The sequence below is a fragment of the Poecile atricapillus genome, chromosome Z (assembly GCF_030490865.1).
Source record: "Poecile atricapillus isolate bPoeAtr1 chromosome Z, bPoeAtr1.hap1, whole genome shotgun sequence".
Taxonomy (NCBI): Eukaryota; Metazoa; Chordata; class Aves; order Passeriformes; family Paridae; genus Poecile; species Poecile atricapillus.
This window is the reverse complement of record NC_081289.1, coordinates 114,084,713-114,096,635: the sequence shown is the minus strand read 5'-3', so window position 1 is coordinate 114,096,635 and position 11,923 is coordinate 114,084,713. Positions and strand designations below refer to the sequence as shown.

Genomic DNA, 11,923 nt, shown 5'->3' with positions numbered 1-11,923 from the left:
ATCGTACTGTTACTTTCAAGATCCTAATACTTCAACTAATTTAGAATTAGATTTAACTTACTGGTGGGATAAAATCACCTCCCTCAACCTGCTGGCCACACTTATGATGCAGCCCAGGGAACAGGTGGTTTGCAGTGCTGAAAGCACACATTACCAGGTTGTGTTGAGCTTCTCATCAACCAAACAAGGTAACATGAAAAATGAAATATTCTGGATTCTAAATGTGAGTAACAATGTGATTTGTCAGGATCTGCTGATTTTGGTTGAGGTAATTTTCTTCAGGGTAACTAATGCAAGGCTGTGTTTTGGATTTGTGCTGGGAGGAGTATTGATAACACAGGAATTTTCTCCTTACAGCTGAGCCACAAGGAAACACAGTACAGGGCCTTTTTTGCTCCTTGCACCATCCTTACGCAAGGAGCTGGGAGGGGACACAGTTGGGATAGCTGACCCCATCTGACTCCCAGGATATTCCATATGACATGGTGTCATGCTCAGCAAATAGAGCTGGGGGAAAGAGGAATATATACGTTTGGAGTGTTGGTGCTTGCTTTCCCCAGTCACCGTCATGTGCACTGCAGTCCTGATTTCCTACAGCTGGCTGGACACCTGCCTGACCAAGCAAAGCAGTAAATTAATTTTTATTTTGCTTTGCTTGCCTGCATGGCTTTTGCTTTATCTATCAAACCTATAGATTATCTTTATCTTGACCCAAGAGCTTCACATGTTTACTCTTCCAATTCTCCCCCTCATCCTATTGCGGGGTGGGGTGGGAAACAACTGAGTGGCTCTGTGGTGCTTCATTGCTGGCTGAGGTTAAACCAGGATACATGACATTCCACTTTGTGTTTTATTAGCCATGTACATATAAACTCATGAATCAAAATAATTATCAGGAATATCTGAAGAACAGCTCAGAACATATTTTAAAAGTTATGTATGTTAATAAAGACTGATGTATAGAAAATTTATTCTTAAAACTCCACATGTAGGAGAATTCAAGACTCATAACTCCTCCTCAAGACTGAAAATGTTTGTGTACCTGAACTACTAGACCAGCTGTGTGACAGAACCTCTCCTTAAAAGTAACAGATCAGAGGACAGATTTGCAGACATTTAATGCATCGTCTTTTATTTCAGACATCAGCATTTTTCAAATCAAATCTCAGATCTCTGATTATGAGAAGATAGCAAGTTAACATTTTTAGGTCCTACCAGAAATTATCCCACACTGCAAATAAACCAGCCACTTTCAAATGTTTTCAAGGACAAATTCATTGGCTCTTTAACTCTTTGTGCCTCTCAGGAAGTCAAATATTACGAAGTCAGAAGATAATATTCACGTCTCTCAATATAGCATGTGTTTTTCTGATATGATATTATATTAGGATGAAATTTATTAACACTGTAAGATTTTTTTAAATGCATAAACATGACAAACACTAATCAATCTCAAAAATGCAGTTTCTACTGAAACAAAGAATCTTAAGGATGACTTGGAGGGAAAGGAAGCAATGGTTCAAAGGATTCAAGAATTTCAAGGTCTGAAGGATTTCAAACTGGTTCATAAAAGTCTGATTTTTCCTGACACAACAACTTATGCTGAGAATTAGTTTCAGAAACATTACTTGGAGAAACTAATAACATGATAAGGTCCTTCAGTTAAAATTAAGAAAAAAATTATTACTTTTACCATTTTAGAGGCCTCTCATTCAAAGAATGAAGTTCAGTACCTCCTAAAATATTGTCTCCCCAAATTCTCCCCTTTGTCCCCCAAATACTTAGAAAAGGGACAGAAATGAACTAGCAGACTTAATCATGTTACAAATTGATTCCTAATGTTGTGATGAGTAGGAGACTGAGAAAAAGTAGATTTAAAAGGAAATCAAACAATATGGAAACACTTGAGAATGTGAATTTGTGAAATTAGCACTCATGGCGGTGCGGGGCACCGCTCCTGAGGCTGCTCCAGGGGCTGCTCCCAGGGACCTGCCATCCCACAGCAGCATCCCTCAGCTGCCCAGCGGCCCCAGGAACCACTGGCACCCTTTGTAACTAAGGGTTCTGCCTCAGCTTGGTGCCCCATGTACGGTGCCATGCACTGACACAGTAGTACTGGGAAGCCGAACACACAACTGTATGCTCCATGGTAAATACACCAGAAACAATTAAATTCTTGGTTCTCTTTCTGAATCAGGTTCAGAACTGTACAATCTGCTCTGATAACTGATTAGCATTAAAACCTTCAAACTACGTTTTGCTCATGGAACATATAAATACTGCCACAGAAAATGAAATAGGATTTCCCTGTATATCCCAGAGACTAAAATGTTGGGGGGTGGGAGGGGGGAGGTGGGGCTGGGGCAGGGGAAGGAAAAGAAATAGAACCATTACTTTATTATGTATATCCACATTCATTTAACTTTCAAGCACTGCTCCAGTCTTTTCACACATTTCCTCAAGTTTCTTTTTGTTTAAATATTACTGCCAATATGCCAAAATTGCCAATACCCCTTGAAAGAAAGTCTAACCTCAGTACAACTGGCATGAGGGGAAAAAAAAAGGAAAATGCCTGAACATGAGGCTTGAAATTAAAAATAATAAAACATTACATCTATTTTTAGAAGGACAGGAAAAGTAAAGTTGGATCAAATATTAGATGTTTAAAAAAGTTTAAAGTTCAAGTGATTTTTAAAATATATATTTTGGAACTTTCAATGGATCATCAATATCTGTTAATTCAACAAAGGGACACCTAGCATTGGCAGTAATTGACTGCAAAAGAGTTGATCTCAAAATTTTTTGCAAATACCAGTCATGAAAAATCTTGCCCTTCTTTTTTGTAATAATAAGTAACAAATAAACTATTACCTTCCGCACAATCTACATATATAAAATCCTGACTCTGCATCCTTTTTTGTGTCCTGCTGCATGGCTGCTATTTAAGGTGGATCCTAGTCCTGTTAGACTATGCAACAAACACAGTAAGCAGCATAACTGGGAACACTGATCTGTGAATTTCTCCTAGAAATCCACAGTAGTTTTCCCAATCATCTTACGTTAGTATTTGTATAGATACAGAGGGCTAAAGTAAGTAAATATTTTTTCCAGATACAGGAAGACCAAGCTGGTACTTTGGAAATAGTTATCATTTTACCAGATCTGAAAGATGCTTTCTTTGGTTAACTTCTTTCATACTTAAAGGAACAACAAGCTATCTACATCAACATAGTACTCTATTAGTTAGTAGCAAATCTATATTTATGTATAAATATTTATAATCACTTTTATTTTCAATATACAAACACTTAGACCAATTCCAGCTAATCAAGGCTAAAGAAAAGTAAATATAAAATTTTTAACTTTATTGACAATATACTCTTCTTTATGGTACATTATGCTAACTAACTACCTCTGTAATTTTTAAAAGTAATCATTCTAGTATTTGCACCAAGCAACTTCTTTGTTGATTATTGCTGATTCAAATCCTTGGGATTTAGGGAAAACATGCTTTGTATCTGCATAGTTTACCCTGAAATATTTAGTCCCTCTCACTGACATAAAGACATGAACACTTTTCATTAACATATCTAGGCCAAAAAGTAAATGTAAACCATAAATTGTTCTCTATGTAAACACACATTTGTGTGCCTTTTCAAAACCTCTCCAAGAAAGGTTTAGGAAGTACTCTGCTTCAGCTTTAAATGTTATCTTTAATAGTGCAGTGCTGCAGGATTACTTCTACATATCATAAATTACTGGCAGAATCATGGAATTTTAAACATATGTTGCAGGAAAAAAAAGACATGATTATTATCTAGACAGACCTATTGTTCAAGACAGAAGAAGACACTTAGTGAGAAATCTAACCATCAATGTAAACTTCAGTGCTTCCTACACAAAAAATAAAAAAGAAAGAAAAAGGAAAAAAAAGGTAAAAAAAAAAAAACCCAGTATCAAACTGGATGAAGACTACATTCCAGTTGTTTGCTTTTGGTATTAATCTCAAAGACTAAAGGAATCTCTTTGGAATCTCTAATTTTAAAGTAAATAAGCCTGAAGTTTAATTGTTTAACTTGCACTAATTTCAGAATAGAATCAAGACCATAACTAAAATAATGCCCAGGGCACACTGTGGTGCCTACAACTGGATTTTAATTGATTTAAAGACTGTCATAGTCCTATTATCATAAAACCTGTAATGCACTTCCAGCATGGAGGACCCATCTGTGCCCAGCATCCATCTGTTTAAACATGATTGGCAAAGTGGTAGGGAACCCGCAGTGGTCGCCTCTGCCTGAAAGGAATAAACCACAGGATCTTCCAGTGAGTGCCAAAAACTTCTGAGAAGGTCTGCTGCCATGGCTTTCGGGGTCTCGATCTAAAGAAGACAGCATCATTAGTGAAAGACAGCATGCTCACAGTGCTCTTCAGTCAGCTAACAACAATGTAGGTTGGCTGGGGTTCCAATACTGGACCCTGATGAATTGTGTCCAAGCACCAGAAATACAACTTTTATTTCATTATGACATGCAGCTGAGACTTAACTTTGGAGAACAGAAACTGTCTGTGTCATCAATCAAACAAAGGCACCTTTTGAAGTACAGGCGACCTCAATATTAATGAAATGTATGTCAAAACACTGCAGAAAGTATCTTTTGATCTGTACTTTTGAAAAGAAAATATAGTTCCACTGGCTTTGGGTAGGGAAAGAAATGGAACAACATGAGGCTATTTTGTGTACAACCACTATCAAAAGATTAGTGAGGTGCTACTGGAGATAGGAAGTACAGAGCACCATACCATGCAAAATCGTCTTGACAGCTACTCCCTTACCATTTCAACAACGTAGGAATTTTACAGAACTTACATGTCTTCACAACAGTGTGACATTTTTTCTATACTTGTAGTGTCCTGTTAAAGAAAACAAAAACCACAATAATTTTTTTTTTAATGTTACTAACCTTTAAAATGTCATTATGAAAGTAAGTAAATATAGCAGGGAATGAATTATTAATGTACACTGTTTTACATTAGTTCAGTAGGCTGCATATTACACATATGCCATATCAGTTTTAAATTATATTAATATATTTAAATATATTTATTTAAATATATGTAAATCTCACAGTAATGTGAGATTACACACATAGATTTTAACTCAGTCTGTTAAATGATTTTACAAGCATGACATGAAACTATACTGTGCAGTTTGACTACAATACCAAAGAATATCAACAAAAACTTATAGCATTATTACAGCTAAAAATAATTCAGATATTACAATTAATGCACAGGACATTTAGAAGCAATGAGGAAAAGGTCCACTCTTGCCATACTTTCCACAAGCACTCATTCCAGACTTGGAGTATCCCACTGAGATAGCCACAGGAAAAGCTAGTAAAATGCAGTCCCTAACAGACGTAGTATTTTGAAATGCAGGAGCTAGTCAGAAGTTTTAAAACCTTAGCTTCATGAGTCTTATAATCCAAACAGCACAACTGAAAATATACCATTAGTTTCTACAGTTCCTACAATACCAACTACAAAAATTGTTCTCTTAAAAGATAAAAGCTAAATAATGTGCAGAGTGAAGACAATGCTGCAGCTAACAGCAACTTAAATTCATACTTCAATTACAAAATGTTAAGAAAAGTAACAGATCAGTTTTATCTTAGATCACCCCCAAATAAAACTTAAAATTACCGATAATACTTTTTTCTCACTTTTACTATGGATTTCACAAAAAAGCTTCCTTTGTGAGTATCATGTAGGGGTTTCAATACACATATATAGTTCATTGCATCCCAAAATCACTTGTGAAGTTCAAAACACAATTAATTGAAATATTCTTCATGATTTCAACTCATTTTCATTGGTAGCTTGGTATTTCCCTTTACTTTTCATTGATTCAGACATGCACTTAATGAACTTATATCAAATTATGATATAATTTGGATAAGACCAAGAGCTAATCTCAATTGTCCCAACCACATACAGACAAAAGGACTATGGCTTAATTAGGCTGCAACTTCATCATCTGGAAACATTACCTAGCACTAAAAACCATACTGTGCTCCTTGATTGTTCCTGCATGCAATTCAGTGGGACTCCACCCCTATCTTTCATAAAGTTTTAAGGGGGAAAGGTGCAATGTGAGTGGGAAATAATGTACAGGAAGCTGATACCCTGCTCCACCAGACATGGCTGGCCCAACCCCCTTTACAATTCTTCTATTCTACTTCCCAGCTCTGAAGTGTTTTGGAACAGGATCCCTTACCACACTCTAAACAGTCAAAACCTTAATTCTGTCCATGACCTATCCAGCAGGATGCTGAAGTTCTTGTCCAGAAGTTTATGCAGAGAAGGCATGCCCAGTGAAGGTTACATAAACCATGCTGGCCCCATTGTTAGGTGGGTTTTAATGCCTACTCAGCAGTGAGGGAGGAAAGAACTGGAGGCAGCAAACTGTAAACACTGCTTCTTGTTTTGATTCCCAGATAAACTGCTGCTCCTCTCACATTACAGGCCTGTCTTCCCTCTGTTGCCCCATGCATCAGGAAAGCTTTGCAAGACACAAGTCATTCGCCTTCTTGTCCTTATTACTTGACAGCACACCCAAGGAATACTTTGGTTCCTTGGATTAGCTTTTCAAAAGTTCAGCTTTTGTCAGAGAAAACAGCATCTCTGCTGACCAGAGAAATTCATGACTGGCTTTTTTGATAAAAAGGACTAAGTGAACAAGAGATTACTTCCTCGGCATTTCAGCAGGGTGGTAATAGCATTATAATGAGATGCTATAGCTCCTTTTGTAACTGAAAAAAATATCCCAGTTCTAGGAATTATTCTCTGGTCAACTCAAAGCTGTTTATCAAATAGTACAAAATATTGCCATATTTGAAAGCAATAATGGCAAACTGGTCTTTTGTCAAACAGTAACATGCGAGTCCACACGCTAAATTGACTTGTAGTTACAGAATATTTATGCTACCATTTCAGAAGAGGGGCCTTTAAAATAGCTTTAGGTCCAGAAGTACCATCTTAAACATGGCTTTCTGCTACGTTTCTGCACATTGCTTATTCGTTAATACACTTGTACTCCTCCCTAAAATACTGTGGTTTAGATTTTTTGGGGAAAAAAATCATAGGTTGGAAACTGGAGATTGTATTTTGTTTTAAGTCTTGTCATGGCATGTTATCAAGACCTGAAAGGTTCTTATGAGGGTCCGCTCCCCTCAAAATTGTAACCTGTTAAATTAACTAATTAATTTAAATTTAATTTACCTTAATTAATTAGGGTAAAGCACCAAACCAGGAACAAATGAACTAACTTCCTTTCCTTTCCTTTCCTTTCCTTTCCTTTCCTTTCCTTTCCTTTCCTTTCCTTTCCTTTCCTTTCCTTTCCTTTCCTTTCCTTTCCTTTCCTTTCCTTTCCTTTCCTTTCCTTTCCTTTCCTTTCCTTTCCTTTCCTTTCCTTTCCTTTCCTTTCCTTTCCTTTCCTTTCCTTTCCTTTCCTTTCCTTTCCTTTCCTTTCCTTTCCTTTCCTTTCCTTTCCTTCCTCCCTCCCATGCTTCCATACTTCCCCTCCCTTCCTTCCCTCCTCCCTCCCCTTCTCTTAAAATGCCAACAAATACTTGAGATTACTTTTGCTTTACAGTAAAGAAACTGGGGCTGACCAGTGAGTCCTTTGCTTCTTGGCTACTTTTTCAGAAATAAAAAAAAACATTAGAGCCACATTTTAAAAGCTGAAAACTAGCGAAGAAACATTGCTCTGAAGTTTAGCTGCTTAACAAGTGCTAGTGACTATACGTAAGAAACACAATGCCCCTCATATCTTCCCTCCCCCAACACTGCTGCCAAACAGGCTCATTTGAAATGTACTTTCATTTGAGAGTGAAACCAATTTACCTTTTGACATGAAAGTGAAACTTCACAGCACCCCAGGAAAGTCAGTAGCCCTCTTGAGACAGGAGATGAAGGAAAAGGAGAGTACCACAGCTGAGTTTTGACTGTTATTTAAGGCTTCCTTCTCAGACATGTTTTTTTTTCTTTTGGAGATAAAGGACCAGAATAACCACTATTCTTCTGAATGACAAGGTGGTCTGCTCATTAAGACATCTCACAAATGTCTTTCAACTAGAGTATCATCTCTCTCAATTATGCATTTGATGTATACCAAGGTTTTGCCACAACATCAGAATTACTGCATTCAGCCTAAGAGGCTTTTGCTGTCTGCATCTACTATCAGCTTGGATTACCATTAATAGAAATAGAACTCTGCTAAGATTTTTTTTTTTCAGACTCAAAGCTAATGCTAATGTTAAAACCTTTTTTGAGCACTGGCTCTCATCCAAAAGTTTAAAATAACTTGGTAGGAGCAAATATATCTCTATATCTATATCTATATCTATATATCTATATCACATATCTACAGAGTCCTAGTAATCTCTAAAAATACCTTAAAATTTGCAACTGAATACAAGATGAAATTGACAAACACAACCGATTAACATGACATTATGGATCATCTGGATTCCCAAAGTCATCATCCAGACTGGAAATAAAAATTGTCCTTGCACCTTGTTGTTCAGAGAGATACATATCCAACGTATCAGGCATATCCAATGACAGGCATCTTAAAGCAACTAGAGAAAAAAACCTCACACCTTAGTGAGACAGGAAAAAGGAAATTAGAGAAAATAAACACACTTGTAGGAACAGCCAAAGAGCAAACTGTTCCGATTCTGCTGAGGGAAGAAAAAATATGTGTTTTTTTCACTTTAAGGATATACTACAAGTCCATAACAGCAGCTTGCTTACTCTAAACTAAGTAAGCTACAGACACAGCTAAGACTGCTGTAAGAGGAAGGAAAAGAATGAAGAGAAGGAGACATACATAAAAGCACCAACAGAGTTCTGCAAACCAACTTCAGATTCACTCACAAATGAATGCATCCACATCACCTCCAAAGAGAACTGTGCCTTTCGCATCTATGCTTTTATTTAGTATAACCAACTGCCAAAAAAAACCAAAATATCACTTGCACTGTCTAACAAACTGTCCTATAGGATGGGTTTCATCATGAACTAATTCATCATGAAAAAAGCACATGCAAAGGGTATTTTTCACTTACTAATTAATGTTTTCGAAAGCCTAAATTGTAATTTGTAATTTACAGAACTAACTCCAATGCATGCAGCTATAATCCCTGGCTCAATTTTTCTTTTGTGTTTGCTTAAAGTGACATCCAACCATTACAGCTCTATTAAATATTTGCAGTAGTAGAATGTAAGCATTATGCATGCTTTTAGTATTTTTGAATGTTCAGTAGAGGTGAATCAGCAGAAAAGTATGATGAAGCAGAAAAACAGAAAACAAAACTTGCAAGCCTTCCTGGATTTGCAGCTTCTGCTTTTATCTAAAAGTTCAAGACAACACAACCTTTATATAAAAGGGGGTTTTTTGGTCTTCTATCTAACATCCTTTCATGCTGTTCATGCAAGTGACAGGCGAGCAACTCAAGAATATAAAATATTAAACATAGAAAGAATATATAGTATTTTTAAAATTTTCTCCTTTTTGGTACTAAATACATATTAGGCTTACTTTGGCCACTTTTTAGCATTGTTTTCTTACCTAGACTTTAATATATGTATATATAATATATATATATGTATTTTCTTAATCTAGATTTTAGATATGATGGTTAAGTTTATCAATTATAATTATGTTCAGCTGAAAATTATTAGTTCCATTTTAAGTTTAAACTCCCATATCAGACTCATGTGCTAAATGAAAAATAAAGCTACACTGTTACTTCTAGGGAATAGTCCTGCACTTTATGCTCTGATTAATTCTGTTTAAATAGATTTCCAATTTATTTATGGGATATCAGATAATGACTCAATGAAAAGAAACTATTTACAACAAAGGCAATATAAACACATCTCTTAACTTCAGGCTATTCCAAATCCATGGCATGTTTGGTGTAGATAGCTGCATGACAAGATACATGACAAAACATATTATATTTATTGATCCTTACAAATACCTTATGACAAAAATATAAGGGAAAAATATATAAGAAAGCTAGATGTTGTCTTCTTCCCACAGAAGTCATTTTAATGGTCTGATGTCTAAATCTGACAAGAAACACGTAAACAAAATGTACTCAGCCCCTGGAACACTCAAATATTATTTTCATAGCTATTTATCTTCAAGTGGTTAAAGGTACTACCTTTACTACTAGAAAAATAGGTTAGTAAAAGAACTTCCTTTTTTGAGTGATGAACCAGGAATAATTTTGACATGATATTCCATTATATTTTATACTCCTTGTACAATATAAAATCATTTTCTAACTTGCACTTTTTCCTTAAAATATTGTAAATTATTAACTTCAATAAAAAAGTCATATTTACATAAGACCATGTAGTGACCTAAATATAAGAGATGAGTGTCTTACAGTTTCATTTATTCCTACATTTTAAATACCTCATAAAATAGGGGGGTTTAAAAACAAACTGGTGTTTTATTTTTATGGTAAATAAGTATTTAAAGATGTCAGAATACATTAATTAAAAATGCTAAACAAATTACAAACCTATTTGAGGGAACTAAGGTAAAGATACAAAAGAATTTACACAGTTAACAAAACTGTATTCAAAGACCAGGACATTTCTAATTCCTGACAATATAATTTATAGAACTTCATGCAGTCTTCTAATAGGAGGTCGAGCTATAGGTGGATTAAAGGTAAAGACAGGAAAAGGGGAAGGGATAAGAATAATGAGGAAGAGGAAGAGAGATAATGTTAACATTAAGTTATTTTCTGTTAGTAATTTCCAATTACTCTTTGGGGTTATAGTTTATATATACTCTGCTTTCCCTCTGTAATTACTTTATATCTTACACTATATTGTAGCCACATAAAGAATACAATTGCCTGGAAATCCTAATTTCCCTTACCAATCCTAATTTTTAATATGCTAAACTTAATTACGAGGATTAATAGTTCCTTGATTACACTTCTGCCATGTTTGAAAAAACAGGAAAAGCCCTTTAGTACTTACTAATCAAAATAGAATTTAATAGATTATCTGATTAAAGATATGATTGCAAATATTTTTAATTACAAGATACTTATTATTAAAGACAAAAAGCATTTCAGCAGAACTAGATCACTTGTCACTGTACAATAAATCAGTAATGGATTAATACCATAAAATATGCAAAGAATTAAAAAGCTCTTGGTTTTACTAACAGAATAACTGCAGCTACATTTTCATTATTTTAAAACTTAATCTTTGTAAAAAGGTTGAAAAATTACCTCATAAAATATCCTTGCTAATTTAGGGTGAAAAGGAGAAACACCGGAACAATAAAAAGCAAATATCAACATTTTTAAAAGCTTCTAAAGGGAAAAATGTATGTGGTAGGCACCATATCGTGCACCAGACAGGGGAACACTGTTTTTCCTTCTATCCTTCCTAAAGAAAATAAAGGGAAATTTCTCTTTTCCACATCCAGAAAGTACTGATGCAACAGGATACTGGCATATCATTGTACCTCATTCAAACAGTTAATTAACAGGAAACCCTGGTAGCATTAATTAAATTAATAAAGTCACTGTCCACTTAGTTTGTGATAATACATCCACTACCTTGCACAAAGGCCACATGGTATCTATTAAATTTATAAAAGCCTATCCATTAAATAGTTCTGACTCAGAGAAACAAGTTAATTACTAAATAATTTCAATGCAAAGTTTTTCTCTGCAATACTAGCATAAATCACATTAAATCATATTTAATGGACCATAGTGAAAGAATTAAGAAAATTTCTTTTCCTCTATAGAAATAGTTTGTTAGAACATATGGAAAAATGAAAACACTGTTTAGTGTTTGAGATAAAAACAATCAA

At 35.1% G+C, this 11,923-nt stretch overlaps 1 protein-coding gene across 1 annotated transcript in view; it reads right to left on the bottom strand.

The window, feature by feature from the left end:
* Positions 1-4,248: 4,248 nt before the first annotated feature.
* Positions 4,249-11,923, bottom strand: part of ZDHHC21 (zinc finger DHHC-type palmitoyltransferase 21) — a 29,269-nt gene continuing 21,594 nt past the window's right edge. The window contains exons 6-7 of the mRNA XM_058827187.1: positions 4,871-4,914; positions 4,249-4,381 (exon numbers count right to left, since the gene is read on the bottom strand). Of these exons, the coding sequence (XP_058683170.1) occupies positions 4,249-4,381; positions 4,871-4,914 (177 nt within the window). The remainder of the gene's footprint in view (positions 4,382-4,870; positions 4,915-11,923) is intronic.